General features: G+C 39.7%; 1 protein-coding gene across 2 annotated transcripts in view; it reads left to right on the forward strand.

The window, feature by feature from the left end:
* Positions 1 to 17,618, forward strand: part of ROS1 (ROS proto-oncogene 1, receptor tyrosine kinase) — a 131,004-nt gene that overhangs the window by 35,568 nt on the left and 77,818 nt on the right. For both annotated transcript variants that reach the window (XM_055433306.2, XM_055433308.2), the window contains 5 exons: positions 3,988 to 4,484; positions 5,833 to 6,045; positions 6,742 to 6,852; positions 7,816 to 7,994; positions 10,141 to 10,332. In XM_055433306.2, coding sequence (XP_055289281.2) covers positions 3,988 to 4,484; positions 5,833 to 6,045; positions 6,742 to 6,852; positions 7,816 to 7,994; positions 10,141 to 10,332 — 1,192 coding nt within the window. The remainder of the gene's footprint in view (positions 1 to 3,987; positions 4,485 to 5,832; positions 6,046 to 6,741; positions 6,853 to 7,815; positions 7,995 to 10,140; positions 10,333 to 17,618) is intronic.

Here is a 17,618-nt window from a genome sequence, read left to right on the forward strand (position 1 = left end):
CAGGCCTCCCTGTCCATCACCAACTCCTGGAATTCTCTCAAACTCATGTCCATCGAGTCGGTGATGCCATCCAGCCATCTCATTCTCTGTCGTCCCCTTTTCCTCCTGCCCCCAATCACTCCCAGCATCAGAGTCTTTTCCAATGAGTCAACTCTTCCCATGAGGTGGCCAAAGTATTGGAGTTTCAGCTTTAACATCAGTCCTTCCAATGAACACCCAGGACTGGTCTCCTTTAGAATGGACTGGTTGGATCTCCTTGCAGTCCAAGGGACTCTCGAGAGTCTTCTCCAACACCACAGTTCAAAAGCATCAATTTTTCGGCGATCAGCTTTCTTCACAGTCCAACTCTCACATCCATACATGACCACGGGAAAAACCATAGCCTTGACTAGACAGACCTTGGTTGGCAAAGTAATGTCTCTGCTTTTTAATATGCTATCTAAGTTGGTCATAACTTTCCTTCCAAGGAGTAGCTATCTTTTAATTTCATGGCTGCAGTCACCATCTGCAGTGATTTTGGGGCCCAGAAAAATAAAGTCAGCCACTGTTTCCACTGTGTCCCCATCTATTTCCCATGAAGTGATTGGACCGGATGCCATGATCTTAGTTTTCTGAATGTTGAGCTTTAAGTCAACTTTTTCACTCTTCTCTTTCACTTTCATCAAGAGGCTCTTTAGTTCTTCACTTTCTGTCATAAGGGTGGTGTCATCTGCATATCTGAGGTTAGTGATGTTTCTCCCAGCAATCTTGATTCCAGCTTGTGCTTCCTCAAGCCCAGCGTTTCTCATGATGTTTCTGTATATAAGTTAAATAAGCAGGGTGACAATATACAGCCTTGACGTACTCCTTTTCCTATTTGGAACCAGTCTGTTGTTCCATGTCTAGTTCTAACTGTTGCTTCCTGACCTGCATATAGGTTTCTCAAGAGGCAGGTTAGGTGGTCTGGGATTCCCATCTCTTTCAGAATTTTCCACAGCTTATTGTGATCCACACAGTCAAAGGCTTTGGCATAGTCAATAAAGCAGAAATAGATGTTTTTCTGGAACTCTCTTGCTTTTTTGATGATCCAGTGGACGTTGGCAATTTGATCTCTGGTTCCTCTGCCTTTTCTAAAACCTGCTTGAACATCTGGAAGTTCATGGTTCACGTGTTGCTGAAGCCTGGCTTGGAGAATTTTGAGCATTACTTTACAATATGAAAAGGCAAAATGTTAGGATACTGAAAGAGGAACGCCTCAGGTCGGGAGGTGCCCAATATGCTACTGGAGATCAGTGGAGAAATAACTCCAGAAAGAATGAAGGGATGGAGCAAAAGCAAAAGCAATACCCAGTTATGTATGTGACTGCTGATAGAATCAAGGTCCAATGCTGTAAAGAGCAATATTGCATAGGAACCTGGAATGTTAGGTCCATCAATCAAGGCAAATTGGAAATGGTCAAACAGGAGATGGCAAGAGTGAATGTCGACATTCTAGGAATCAGTGAACTTAAATGGACTGGAATGGGTGAATTTAACTCAGGTGACCATCATATCTACTACTGTGGGCAGGAATCCCTTAGAAGAATTGGAGTAGCCATCACAGTCAACAAGAGTCCGAAATGCGGTACTTGGATGCAATCTCAAAAACGACAGTATGATCTCTGTTCGTTTCCAAGGTAAACCATTCAATATCACAGTAATCCAAGCCTGTGCCCCAACCAGTAGCACTGAAGAAGCTGAAGCTGAATGGTTCTACAAGACTTTTTAGAACTAACACCCAAAAAAAGATGTCCTTTTCATTATAGGGGACTAGAATGCAAAAGTAGGAAGTCAAGAAACACCTGGAGTAACAGGCAAATTTGGCCCTGGAGCACGGAATGAAGCAGGGCAAAGGCTAATAGAGTTTTGCTAAGAGAACGCACTGGTCATGGCAAACACCCTCTTCCAACAACACAAGAGAAGACTCTACACATGGACATCACCAGATGGTCAACACCGAAATCAGATTGATTATATTCTTTGCAACCAAAGATGGAGAAGCTGTATACAGTTAGCAAAAACAAGACCGGGAGCTGACTGTGGCTCAGATCATGAACTCCTTATTGCCAAATTCAGACTTAAACTGAAGAAAGTAGGGAAAACCACTAGACCATTCAGGTATGACCTAAATCAAATCCCTTATGATTATACAGTGGAAGTGAGAAATAGATTTAAGGGACTAGATCTGATAGAGTGCCTGATGAACTATAAATGGAGGTTCATGACATTGTACAGGAGACAGGGATCAAGACCATCCCCATGGAAAAGAAATGCAAAAAAGCAAAATGGCTTGGGAGGACTTACAAATAGCTGTGAAAAGAAGAGAAGGGAAAAAACAAAGGAGAAAAGGAAAGATATAAGCATCTGAATGCAGAGTTCTAAAGAATAGCAAGGAGAGGTAAGAAAGCCTTCCTCAGTGATCAATGCAAAGAAATAGAGGAAAACAACAGAATAGGAAAGACTAGAGATCTCTTCAAGAAAATTGGAGATACCAAGGGAACATTTCATGCAAAGATGGGGTCAATAAAGGACAGAAATAGTATAGACCTAACAGAAGCAGAAGATATTAAAAAGAGGTGGCAAGAATACACAGAAGAACTGTACAAAAAAGATCTTCCTGACCCAGATAATATCGATGGTGTGATCACTGACCTAGAGTCAGACATCCTGGAATGCGAAGTCAAGAGGCCCTTAGGAAGCAACACTACGAATAAAGTTAGTGGAGGTGATGGAATTCCAGTTGAACTATTTCAAATCCTAAAAGATGATGCAGTGAAAGTGCTGCCCTCAGTATGCCAGCAAATTTGGAAAACTCAGCAGTGGCCACAGGACTGGAAAAGGTCAGTTTTCATTCCAATCCCAAAGAAAGGCAATGCCAAAGAATGCTCAAACCACCGCACAATTGCACTCATCTCATACGCTAGTAAAGTAATGGTCAAAAGCTTGTTACTGTTGTTCAGTTACTAAGTCGTATCTGACTTTTTGCGACCCCATGGACTGCATGCAGCATGCCAAGCTTCCCTGTCCTTCACTTTCTCCAGGAGTTTGCTCAAACTCAAGTCCACTGAGTCAGTGATGCCATCCAACCATCTCATCCTCAGTTTCCCCCTTCTTCTCCTGCCCTTAATCTTCCCCAGCATCAGGGTCTTTTCCAATGAATTAGCTTTTCACATCAAGTGTCTGAAGTATTGGAGCTGCAGCTTCAGTACCAGTTCTTCCAATGAATATTTAGTGTTGATGTCCTATAGGAGTGGCCTGTTTAATCTCCTTGCAGTCCAAGGGACTCTCAAGAGTCTTCTGTAACACCACAATTTGAAGGCATCAATTCTTCGACACTCAGCCTTCTTTATGCTCCAGCTCTCACATCCATACTACTGGATAAACCGTAGCTATGACTATACAGACCTTTGTCAGCAAAAAGCTTAGTCTAATACAAATGCAGGATTAGAATTGTTGGGTAGCAACTGTGCAAAATAATACCATGAAGTTTAAAAAATGACTTAAATGTTTATGTTTTCTTCCGTTTTGTCATTGACAATGCATGGCAATATTTATTGATAGATTTTGACTAAGAATTTCTGTGTATTGGAGAAAAATGTTTCATAATAAATGACAGGTTCAGTCATATAAGTTTTATATAATATGCTTTCCTTTAACAGTAGACTTCATTAGAAAACCTTTAAAGACCCCTGTTGTTCTTAAATTCTGATTCCTTAAAAAGTCACATGTAATAATTAGAAGATTAAGCCTTATAAGAGAGGCTGACATTTTCCAGGATTCCAACTTCTAACTTAAATGAATAGAACATATTTCTAATAAATGACTTTGCCAATTTGCATCTTGGGAAACCCTGTACTTATCCACTCTGGAGATACTTGGTTCTGATTGCCCAACAGGATAAGACAATGGTGTTGCTCCTCCTTCACCCTTGCATTGATTCACACCAGGCTTCTTTTGCTCCTGTGTCAGGTATGTCTTTTATCTCCTGAGAGACGGCATTTATAGAGTCGATCTTCCTGTGCCTTCTGGTGGGGGCTCAGAAGCGATGCGTATTGTACAGAGTGGCACGTTAAAGGACTTTGCGATCAAGCCACAGTCCAAGCGAATCATTTATTTCAACGACACCGCCCAAGTCTTCATGTCAACCTTTCTGGACGGCTCCGCATCCCACATCGTCCTACCTCATGTCCCCTTTACTAATGTGAAGAGCTTCGCTTGTGAAAACAACGACTTCCTGGTCACAGATGGCAAGGCTGTTTTCCAACAGGATTCTCTGTCTTTCAATGAATTCATCGTGGGATGTGACCTGAGTCACATAGAAGAATTTGGCTTTGGCAACTTGGTCATCTTTGGCTCATATACCCAGCCACACCCGCTGCCGGGCCGCCCGCAGCAGCTCTCTGTGCTGTTCGGCTCCCACCAGGCCCTGGTTCAGTGGAAGCCCCCCACGCTCGCCATCGGAGCCAGTGAGTTCCCTGTCCCCCGCCTGGAGGCTGGTCTTGTCAGAAGGAGAGGAAAACTTAATAGGCTTGGCATGGCAACTCAGCTTTGAGAGCCCTTATGTGATTATTTAGCCATTAACCCAAAGCGCTACTTAGCACTCTCTCTGCCTCCTCTCTCACACACACACACAGTGTTATTACGTTTGTTCTACATTTATCAGTTTTGATAAATAAAGAGAATTTCTATAGTTCATCATGTACATCCCAACAGAAGGGTTGGAACATTTATTGAGTGTCTCCTTGGAGCCAGGCACTGACAGTCTAGTTGGAGGGAATGCATTAGCCAGGGTGATGGAACACTTGGGTTGAGATTCTGTATCCAGGGAGACCTTGCATGAATTTGAGCCTGAAACTCTCGGGACTTGAATTTTCATCTCTGGAGAAGCAGCATGTGTGGTGGGTATGCAGGTGGGCTCTAGAGCCAGCCTGCACAGGTTCAAAGGCTAGTCTCACCAGTTATTAGCAGAATGACCTGGGCAAGTTACTGAACCACTTCATGCATGTATCCACTACTGGAAATAAAAATATTAATTATATCCTTCTAAGGGATTGTCATTTAAACCAAATCAAGATGCATGGGTAGAACCCAGAACAGTATCTAGCATAGCAGTTGGCAATTATTTTTCTTTTAATAAAAGAAGGACCAGATAATAAATATTTTCAGTTTTGTGGGTCATACAGTTTCTGGGATAGCTACTCAACTCTGTGGTGTGTAAGCAGCCATAGATAATATGTAAATAAGCCACTGTGACTGTGTTCCATTACAACTTTATTTATAAAAACAGGCAGTGGGCCAGACTTTGGCCTGTGGGCTGTAGTTTACCAACCTCTGGTCCCCTAGCAAACATTGGCTACTTTTACTTTAAAACCAAGTTAATTATGCCTGTTTGTTGTATACCTCAAAGATGGCTGAAAATGAATTAGCAACATTTTTTAATTTTTATTTTTTGAGCTTGTAGGAGAGTGATATTCTGCTGACACTGGAATAAGATTAGAGATTTATCATTCAGCATTTATTAGGAGCTTGTATAGTATCCCCTTCTGATAGTTCTCTGCAGTCAGTCACACAGCAAGGTGAGGGGAACAGTGGCCTCCCATTTGTTGGCAAGATGTCTCCTTTGATGAGACAAAATGAGTGAGTAGAATGCCCACTGTCCTAATCATGTCATCAAGTTAACCCGGTGATTAAGGGGTAACAGGCCCAATTATCCTTCCACTCAAGGTGAAGCTGTAGATAAGCTTACTGACAATCCGTTGTTTGCCCTTGCTAATGTCATCCTGGTCAGTAATATTGTTTAACTCTTCCACATAGGTCCTTCTGCCTGGCAGGACTGGACTTATGAGGTGAAAGTATCAACCCAAGACCTTCCTGAAACCACTCACGTGTTCTCTAATATAAGTGGGACCATCCTTAATGTACATGACCTTCAGAGTGCTACAAAATATGAGGTTTCTGTGAGAGCAAGTTCTCCCAAGGGGCCAGGCCCTTGGTCAGAGCCCTCAGTGGGAACTACTCTGGTACCAGGTGAGAGAATGCTCTTGATTTAGGGAGTGATTCTGACAAAAAAGGCTTTCTCCCTGTCTTCTTTAAAATTTCTCACCTTAGATGTGGTAAAGAAATGAGAAAGAGGGTGCACTGACCCCTTGAGCATGTTTATTGCCTGAGATTAGGAAAGCAAGTAAAGCACAGCGTGATATTAATGTTTCTAACGTTCTACTTTATACTGTCCATGATGTTTTTGAACAAACAATATAATTTTCTTCTTTGTGGTTTTCTCCTTTCTCGTGGCTTATTAAGCTGTAGCACTGCTTGGAGGCTGAAAGTCTCGACGAGAGAAGTTGAGGGGCTGTGAATTATGTTGAATTCTGTCCTCTTGGTTGAAAGAAAATGGAAAGAACTGACCCACTTATACTACTGTTGTTCTGAATATCACCAATAGCTAAAGCAAAACAACAAAAAAATTCACCATGATGTGACATTGCTATAGTGGCAACATCAATACACATTTCTCTTCAAATTCAATTGCAAATATTTACATAAAAATCAAAGTGTGTTTGATATGATAGAGTATTCTTTTAAGCAGATACAGTTATTCACATACTTCCAGTGTATTTTTCAAAATGCTGATTTACTTTATAAAAGAAATCTAACAAACAAGATGTGTACCTAAAAATGCGTGTTTTCTGTGATATTTCTTTCAATTTTTTTTAAACCAAACAGCTGCAGAACCACCATTTATCATGGCTGTGAAAGAAGATGGACTTTGGAGTAAGCCATTAAATAGCTTTGGCCCAGGAGAATTCCTATCCTCTGATATAGGAAATGTGTCAGGTAAACACCAAGTTCCCTCTACACTTGGATGGCAGGTTTCTACTTGTTAGACTTCCTGAGATATTCGACCAATCAGAAGAATTGAGTGTTTTAATATTAGGTCAATAATGAAAGGAAAAAATATTGACTGAATTATACTGCCAGGGACATGATGAAGAAAATGTCTGTTCTCAAGGAGGAGGGCCATTTATTACTCCACAAAATGTGAGGTTATTTAATGATGTATGCCCATTTCAGGAAGGCTTTGATATACTTCTCATTTTTTTTAATCTCTCAATGTCATCTCAAAGTAACAGCTTATCTTGTTCCATGAAGATAGCTATAGTTAAGTAATTTGTTATGAGTTTGCTATAAGACCGGAGCACAGAACAGCTATGTGAAGTTCTAAATAAAGCATAAGAAAGAATTTCATGGCAAAGAAGATTACGTAATAAATGCCGAAGGCAAAACTACCCATTTATTACTTAATGGCATCTTCCATAATTATCTAATTATTTGATTTGTTTATTTGGTCATTAAAAATTACCATAGCACTTCTGACCAAAATGAGCTGGACTTAGGAGGTAGTGTGGTATTAGTGGAAAGAATGATACTTTGAAGTTGGTTCAAGTCTGAGTTCCTCCTTTCATCTGTGAGATCTCGGGCAAAATAGATAATTTCACCGAGTCTTGAGTTTGCCATGTCAAAAAATGGAAAGAGTTAGAGCTTTAAGAGTTGAGTGAGATATATAAAAGTGCCCAGGACAATGTTGGCAAAGAGGAGATGCTCAATGAATATTAGTTCCTGTGTCTAGTTCCAGGGCTTACGATTTCAGAATAACATTATTAAAACATTCTTGACACATCTCTGAGGCTCTAGTGAGTATCTGTGTTACTGCTGAGGTGCATGTGTGATTTGCTGATGCGCTGTGTTTACACTGGCATACATGAAAAAATAACTGCTACCAATTCACTTTGTTTTGAGACATGGATTGGTATAACAACAGCCTCTACTACAGCGACATGAAAGGTGATGTTTATGTATGCCTGCTGAATGGGACAGACATCTCAGAGAATTATCACATATCCAACATTGCAGGAGCAGGGGCTTTAGCTTTTGAGTGGCTGGGTCACTTTCTCTACTGGGCTGGAAAGACCTATGTGGTAAGTTAAAGCCTGACATCCTACATGCTCTCAAACAATGCCTACCCACTTCAGTGACTGGAATGTCATTTTCATGATTTTTTTCATACTTGTATTTCACCTGTTATTATTTACTTAATATTTGTCTCTAAGCCTACTCACCTGTTAATTAAAATATTCGCGTAGAAAGGAAATTCTATATCAGTATTTGATTAGTCATATATTTTCAATAATATCTTGAAATAAATATATTAAAATGTTCACCGGTGGAGTCGTGTCCCGGGGAAGATGGCACATCCCAAAGGCGTAATAAAAAGAAACTAAGTGAGGGGACTATTTTCAACAGGGCTAAGGAAAATGAGCATAGGACGGTGAAGCATGCTCTGGGCTAGCAAGTGTAGGAGGATACTACTGCCTCTAGGCATAAAGGACAAGGGAAAGAAGGGAAAGAATGGTGAGGGCTGTAGCTTTCACAGAGTTGCCAACATGAAAACCAGCCATTGTCAAAAGATACAGTCCAGCAAGGAGTGATACGATAGTACTTATGTACCTCCATGCCTCTTTGCTTCAGCCCTCTGATCTTCTGCCACTGCTTCCATTGGCTGAACCTCCCTGGAAGCCAGAGAACAGGAGCTAGGTTGATGCAGTCCATCAATGTCAGGCTCAGGGGGCACTGAGGAGAGCGGACAGGGTGGGATTTAGGGGCAAGATGAAGACATCCTGTGCATCGTGCACACTGAAGAAAGGAACGGTTGATGAGATCAACAGTCTAATACACCAAGAAAAAAATTGTTTCAGTTTTATGATACGAAAAAATCATTTTGGTTTTATGGTACAAAACTTGTTTTTTAATCAGGAAGGCACCTGTCCATTAGTTTATTTATTCATTACCTGTTACCAGTATGTTTAGAGCCTTGAAAATAGGCATAGTAGAGGATATGAAGAAAATAGTGGTCATGTCTCTGCTCTTGAAAAAAAAAATATCGGCTTTGTTGAGATATAATTTACGTACCATAAAACTCACCCTTTGATTATATAAAATGCAGTGGTTTTTAGTATGTTCTGTGCTGTGCAACCATCACCACTTGCCCCTGCTCTTTTCATGACATAAAAGTAAATTCATGGGGACTTCCTTGGTGGTCCAGTGGCTAAGACTGCGCATTCCCAGTTCCTGGGGGGCCGGGGTTCGATTCCTGGTCAGGAAACTAGATCCCACATGCCACACCTAAGACCTAGTGCACCCAAAAAAGAAAACATCGTGAATCTTTAGAAGAAGCATACAGAGCATTGCTGCTGTGCATGCTTAGTCGTGTTCGACTCTTTGTGACTCCATAGACTGTAGCACGCCAGGCTCCTCTGTCCATGGGATTTTCCAGGCAAGCATACGAGAGAGCGTTGCCGTTTCCTTCTTCAGGGACAGAGCATTGTATTTAGAAGCAAGGTAATATGGTAGAGTCTAAATTCATAAGTGCCAGTGACTTATAGGCAGAAAGGAGCTGAGTGGGGTTAATCAGAGAATGATTCCCAAAATGGATTAGTTTGAAAATAGTTTTGAAGGAGGAAGTGGAAGAGTAGTAGAAAAACTGGTTTCAAGTATTTGCTCTGTTTCTTTTTAAATGATTTAACTTCTTGAAAAATCACTTCACCTCTTTGAACCCAGGTTACTTGTGAAAGAGTAGGAAATGGAAATTCTTTACAGGCTTAATGTGAGGGTTATAATAACTAATATTTTAAAGATAAAAAAGAAGTACAGTGTGTGGCATATAATAGGTACTCAATAATGACAGTAATTAATAGTAAGCAGATTAAACAGACTGAGAGGAGCAAGGAGAGACATCACTATCAGAGGTATACATCTATGGGAGTCTAATCAAATACATTCTTATGTTTTGATTATGTGTTGATGGTCTAGGTATATGATTAGGAAGAGCAAGTATTAACTCAAAATAAGTGTATCTCCTTTCTCTTCAGAGACATAAAAAGGAGTTAGCTTCCTTGTCATTACATTCCTGAAGCTAGGCACATGACACAGCACAGAGTGCCAGTAAATATTTATGGCTGGAGAAATGAACGGATGAATGCAGTAATTTACTAACAATTGCAATAAACTATTCAGAAATAATGATGCCATTTGAAAATCACTAACTGAGTTATGATTGTTTTATAGATTCAAAGGCAGTCTGTGTTGACAGGACACACAGACATTGTGACTCACGTGAAGTTGCTGGTAAATGATATGGTGGTGGACTCAGTTGGTGGATATCTCTATTGGACCACATTATATTCAGTTGAAAGTACCAGGCTAAATGGAGAAAGTCCACTTGTATTACAGACACAGCCTTGGTTTTCTGGGAAAAAGGTGAAAGTTAAAAAAATAAGAACTGATATTTAATTATACTAAATAATGCTGTTGTATAATTATAATAATATTATTTCTGCTTGTTGTGAATACTTCAGGTAGAATCCGAAAGGAAATACGACTATGATAAGATCTTGGTATAATCAAATTTCTCTAAATCTTTTTGATTGTCATAATTGATTAAATAAAACATAATATGGAGATTTTTATATTTTGCTTTATCTTGAATGTACTCACACTTTCATTTCAGTTCAGTTGCTCAGTCATATCTGACTCTTCGCGACCCCAGGAACCGCAGCACTCCAGGCCTCCCTGTCCATCACCAACTCCCTGATTTTACCCAAATTCATGTCCATTGAGTCGGTGATGCCATCCAACCATCTCATCCTCTGTCGTCCCCTTCTCCTGCCTTCAATCTTTCCCAGGATCATAGTCTTTTCCAATGAGTCAGCTCTTCGCATGAGGTGGCCAAAGTATTGGAGTTTCAGCTTTAACATCAGTCCTTCCAATGACCACCCAGGACCGATTTCCCTTAGGATGGATCTCCTTGCAGTCCAAGAGACTCTCAAGAGTCTTCTCCAACACCAGAGTTCAAAAGCATCAATTCTTCTGTGCTCAGCCCTCTTTATAGTCCAACTCTCACATCCATACATGACCACTGGAAAAACTATAGCCTTGACTAGGCAGACCTTTGTTGACAAAGTAATGTCTCTGCTTTTTAATATGCTATCTAGGTTGGTCATAACTTTCCTTCCAAGGAATAACTGTCTTTTAATTTCATGGCTGCAATCACCATCTGCAGTGGTTTTGGAGCTCAGAAAAATAAAGTCAGCCACTGTTTCCACTGTTTCCCCATCTATTTCCCATGAAATGATTGGACTGGATGCCATGATCTTAGTTTTCTGAATGCTGAGCTTCAAGCCAACTTTTTTACTCTCCTCTCTCACTTTCATCAAGAGGCTCTTTAGTTCTTCACTTTCTGCCATAAGGGTGGTGTCATCTGCATATCTGAGGTTATTGATGTTTCTCCCAGCAATCTTGATTCCAGCTTGTGCTTCTTGCAGCCCAGCATTCCTCATGATGTACTCTGCATATAAGTTAAATAAGCAGGGTGACAATATACAGCCTTGACGTACTCCTTTTCCTATTTGGAACCAGTCTGTTGTTCCATGTCCAGTTCTAACTGTTGCTTCCTGATGCATGCAGGTTTCTCAACAGGCAGGTCAGGTGGTCTGGGATTCCCATCTCTTTCAGAATGTTCCACAGTTTATTGTGATCCACACAGTCAAAGGCTTTGGCATAGTCAATAAAGCAGAAATAGATGTTTTTCTGGAACTCTCTTGCTTTTTCCATGATCCGGCGGATGTTGGCATTTTGATCTCTGGTTCCTCTGCCTTTTCTAAAACCAGCTTGAACATCTGGAAGTTCACGGTTCACGTATTGTTGAAGCCTGGCTTGGAGAATTTTGAGCATGACTTTACTAGCGTGTGAGATGAGTGCAATTGTGTGGTAGTTTGAGCATTCTTTGGCATTGCCTTTCTTTGGGATTGGAATGAAAACTGACTTTTTCCAGTCCTGTGGCCACTGCTGAGTTTTCCAAATTTGCTGGCATATTGAGTGCAGCACTTTCACCACATCATCTTTCGAGATTTGAAATAGCTCAACTGGAATTCCATCACCTCCACTAGCTTTGTTCGTCGTGATGCTCTCTAAGGCCCACTTCACTTCACATTCCAGGATGTCTGCCTCTAGGTCAGTGATCACACCATTGTGATTATCTGGGTTGTGAAGATCTTTTTTGTACCGTTCTTCTGTGTATTCTTGGCACCTCTTCTTAATATCTTCTGCTTCTATTAGGTCCCTACCATTTCTGTCCTTTATCGAGCCCATCTTTGCATGAAATGTTCCCTTGGTATCTCTAATTTTCTTGAAGAGATCTCTAGTCTTTCCCATTCTGTTGTTTTCCTCTATTTCTTTGCATTGATCGCTGAGGAAGGCTTTCTTATCTCTCCTTGCTGTTCTTTGGAACTCTGCATTCAAACGGGTATATCTTTCCTTTTCCTCTTTGCTTGTCGCTTCTCTTCTTTTCACAGCTATTTGTAAGGCCTCCTCAGACAGCCATTTTGCTTTTCTGCATGTCACAAACCTTCATCCATCGTTCTTCAGACACTCTGTCTATCAGATCTAGTCCCTTAAATCTATTTCTCACTTTCACTGTATAGTCATAAGGGATTTCATTTAGGTCATACCCGAATGGTCTAGTGATTTTCCCTACTTTCTTCAATTTAAGTCTGAATTTGGCAATAAGGAGTTTATGATCTGAGCCACAGTCAGCTCCTGGTCTTGTTTTTGCTGACTGTATAGAACTTCTGTCTCTTTGGCTGCAAAGAATATAATCAATCTGAAATCTCACACTTTAAGAGCACTTTAATTTGTCCATTTTTATAGTCTTTAGGAATTCTATTGGAAATTTTAGAACTTTTTCTTGGGTGATTATTAGGTGTTTTATTACTTTTAGTTAATTTCTGGCACTGACTGCTCTAGTATTGCAGTTCCTAGGAAAGTTATTTGACTTTTCCGTGACTGTTTCATTAACTGAAAAATGGGAATATTAACAACTGTCCTCCCTCTTAGGGTTGTTGTGATGATTAAATGAGATAATTCATGGGAAGTAGTGAGAACAACCATTCAATAGTTAAGTTATATTTTATAACTCAATCTAAAAAATGCACTAATATATTAAGAGAAATGATTCTAAGACAAAATGTTTTTTTTACTTCCTCAACTTCTAGAAGCAATATCTATTTTTCTTGATCCTGTTTAGCTTCCCTCTGGCTATCCATCTATATTTTAAAATTTTATTTTTTCTGGTGATCTTAAGAATATGTCTCCTGTAAAAATTTTAGAAATTACTGAATACTGTGTGGAAGAAATAAATCATTCATACTATTTCTATCTATTTAATATTTCTTAAAATTTTTTAATCTCTTTTTTGTTGTCAATAGAGATAAAACATACACAATACAGGTATACCAGGTCATTTATAAACAAACAAACAAATTGTTGAGTCATTCGATTCTCAATTCCAAAAGATGTGCTGGTTATAATTACTAAGATTTTCATATCCACATTATAACAGTTCAGTTCAGTTCAGTCGCTCAGTCGTGTCCGACTCTCTGTGACCCCATGAATCACAGCACGCCAGGCCTCCCTATCCATCACCAACTCCCGGAGTTCACTCAAACTCATGTCCACAGAGTCGGTGATGCCATCCAGCCATCTCATTCTCAGTCGTCCCCTTCTTCTCCCGCCACCAACCTTTCCCAGCATCAGAGTCTTTTCCAGTGAGTCAACTTGTCACATGAGGTGGCCAAAGTATTGCAGTTTCAGCTTTAGCATCAGTCCTTCCAATGAACACCCAGGATCGATCTCCCTTAGAATGGACAGGTTGGATCTCCTTGCAGTACAAGGGACTCTCAAGAGTCTTCTCCAACACCACAGTTCAAAAGCATCGATTCTTCGGCGATCAGCTTTCTTCACAGTCCAACTCTCACAACCATACATGACCACGGGAAAAACCATAGCCTTGACTAGACAGACCTTTGTTGGCAAAGTAATGTCTCTGCTTTTTAATATATTATCAAGGTTGGTCATAACTTTCCTTCCAAGGAGTAAGCGTCTTTTAATTTCATGGCTGCAATAGCATCCACAGTGATTTTGGAGCCCCAAAAAATAAAGTCTGACACTGTTTCCACTGTTTTTCCATCTATTTCCCATGAAGTGATGGGACCAGATGCCATGATCTTTGTTTTCTGAATGTTGAGCTTCAAGCCAACCTTTCACTCTCCTCTTTCACTTTCATCAAGAGGCTTTTGAGTTCCTCTTCACTTTCTGCCATAAGGGTAGTGTCATCTGCATATCTGAGGTTATTGATATTTCTCCCGGCAATCTTGATTCCAGCTTGTGCTTCTTCCAGCCCAGCGTTCCTCATGATGTACTCTGCATAGAAGTTAAATAAGCAAGGTGACAATATACAGCCTTGACGTACTCCTTTTCCTATTTGGAACCAGTCGGTTGTTCCATGTACAGTTCTGACTGTTGCTTCCTGACCTGCATACAGGTTTCTCAAGAGGCAAGTCAGGTGGTCTGGTATTCCCATCTCTTTCAGAATTTTCCACAGTTTATTGTGATCCACACAGTCAAAGGCTTTGGCATAGTCAATAAAGCAGAAATAGATGTTTTTCTGGAACTCTCTTGCTTTCTCCATGATCCAGCGGATGTTGGCAATTTGATCTCTGGTGCCTCTGCCTTTTCTAAAACCTGCTTGAACATCACGGTTCACATATTGCTGAAGCCTGGCTTGGAGAATTTTGAGCATGACTTTACTAGTGTGTGAGATGAGTGCAATTGTGCGGTAGTTTGAGCATTCTTTGGCATTGCCTTTCTTTGGGATTGGAATGAAAACTGACCTTTTCCAGTCCTGTGGCCACTGCTGAGTTTTCCAAATTTGCTGGCATAGTGAGTGCAGCACTTTCACAGCATCATCTTTCAAGATTTGAAATAGCTCAACTGGAATTCCATCACCACCACTAGCTTTGTTCGTAGTGATGCTTTCTAAGGCCCACTTGACCTCACATTCCAAGATGTCTGGCTCTAGGTCAGTGATCACATTATCGTGACTATCTTGCTCGTAAAGATCTTTTTTGTACAGTTCTTCTGTGTATTCTTGCCACCTCTTCTTAATATCTTCTGCTTCTGTTAGGTCCCTACCATTCCTGTCCTTTATCGAGCCCATCTTTGCATGAAATGTTCCCTTGGAACCTCTAATTTTCTTGAAGAGATCTCTTGTTTTTCCTATTCTGTTGTTTTCCTCTATTTCTTTGTATTGATCTCTGAGGAAGGCTTTCTTATCTCTCCTTGCTATTCTTTGGAACTCTGCATTCAGATGCTTATATCTTTCCTTTTCTCCTTTGCTTTTTGCTTCTCTTCTTTCACAGCTATTTGTAAGGGCTCCTCAGACAGCCATTTTGCTTTTTTGCATTTCTTTTCCATGGGGATGGTCTTGGTCCGACAGGTATTTAAAAGAAATAGAATTTTACATAACATATCCAGAGATTATTCATTTCTGTCAAATAATGAAAAGATCCCTTAATTGTATTTTGGGGCCACTTGAGTCTGCATACAAAGTATATATTTTATGTTTCAGTAAAAACATATTAGAGGAAAAACTGTTTTTTGTAAAAGCATATTAAAGATAATAGTATCTCAAGAGTAACTTTCTACTCATCCCCTTGACTTCGTCTGTAATTACCCTGATGTCCTGATCGCGTTCTTCGGGATACATCTACTCAGGATAGCCCTGGAGTGGTCCTGGGGACTTTCCTATAAATGAGTGAATTTTTAGACTTCTCAGTATGTTTGAGGAAATACATTTTTATTTAAAATCCACTCCAAATTCTCTCACAGGCTAGCTAATGGTGCTGCTGCTTGTGCCAATATGTGTTCTGTACATATTTGGTGTTTTATGTTTGATGTTTTATTCATCTATCTCTGTTAATGCTAGTGAGTGTTTTGAAGGTAATATGTTTTGTGCTGAGTAAAACTTTCCCTCTCACTGTCATTCCTTTACATGTTACTCACAAATTTATCATGAAGTCATAAGATACTTTGCGATCAACAGGTATAATAAAATAGTCATTTTTAGAAAGACTCATCTGTATGATGAAAAGGGAAAATGAAATGAGATATTCCTTTAAAGTGAAAAGATGTAGGACTCATAGTATACAGTACATTTTACCACAGGATTAAACTTCAAAGTTTTAATTTAGATCAAAGGGATTATTTCCAAGGGATGGGCTTTATTAGACCGGATGATTGTTACCAAAGGTTTATGGAACACCCTCTGACACTGTTTAACCATGGGCTCCAATGGCTGGTGTAAAAGAATGGGGTAATGACCCATCCCCTGAATTTGACTTATGGCTGGCATAGTTTGTTGTATTTCAGCAGAGGGAGTTGTAGAATCTTCTTTTTTAAGAGATAAAGTAGAGTTAATTTGTAATTTAGAAAACTCTAGGGCATCTCATTATAGATAAGCAATATTAACCTGGTTTCACTTTAACTGGAAAAATTATCAATAAATCTCTTTTAGCCTGAAGCAAGGACATAATTCAATTTCCCAAAGGCTTGGAATTGCTAGAATAGTTTTCTACCTTTTGGAAAAAGAATAGGTTGAGTTTTCTTAAAGACAGAAGGCTGTGATTCATGTGATGACTGAAGGTTCTGGCAGCCATGAAACTTGAGATTATTTCTTTATAGCAAGTCTTGGGTAACCAAGTACTTTCAGTTCTTGGATACTTCATTGTATTCTTTTTATATTTTTCACTGGTTGATGCTTTTGTTTATATGTTGTTATATCTTGCTAAAGATATAATCATCAGCTTTATTTTATCTGATACCTGTTAGCCTCCAGGTCTGCTCTAGAAAGACTCCACTACTCTGAGGTCAGACTCCTTGTAATCTCAATACCTATAAAGCCAAAGAAAGCAAAAAAGATCCCTTGGATTGTAAATTCTATCTCTTACACTCTATTTCATAGGAGACTCAGTCTTTCCACAGGTCTCACCTAATTAACTGGACTTAAAATTAAGACACAAATTATAACAAGAAGACAAAGAAAGAGTAATAAAAAGTGGTTGTAAGATGTCAGCTGGAAATGAGACTAAAGTTCCATATGTACACGACTCTATCCACTTGTATCACATGAAAACCTTGTCTGTATTGTATTTTAGAAAATTATCAGAATGCTTTTGGTTGTAATTAACAGATATTAATATAATTTAAAATGGTTTGAATGGTTGCTTCTCAAACTTGGTGACACATTGGAATTATCTGGAGAATTTGAAGACATACTGGAGACTGGGTACCATCTCCAGAGATCAAAATTTAACAGGATGCCAGACTGGAAATTGAGATATTTAAAGAATCACAGGTAATTCTAATCTGCAGCAATGTTTGAGAACAACTAACTTAAACAGCGATCAGATTCATTGACTTACGTGACTGAAGAGTCAAAGTTGTGTTAGCTTCAGACAAGGCTGGGCACGGTGACTCACAGTTCCTCATTCAGCGGGACCTGGAGTCTGGCTGAAAATTTGTATTTGTAACAAGTTCCCAGGTGATGCTGATCCTGGTAGTCCAAAAATCAAACTTTGAGAACCACGAGAGATAAGTACATAGAAGTGAATAATAGATAGTTCCTGCCATTTGAGGATTTTTAGGAAACC

Source organism: Moschus berezovskii, chromosome 10 (genome assembly GCF_049115385.1).
Source record: "Moschus berezovskii isolate FMDL1 chromosome 10, NW_MosBer_1.0, whole genome shotgun sequence".
Lineage (NCBI taxonomy): Eukaryota > Metazoa > Chordata > Mammalia > Artiodactyla > Moschidae > Moschus > Moschus berezovskii.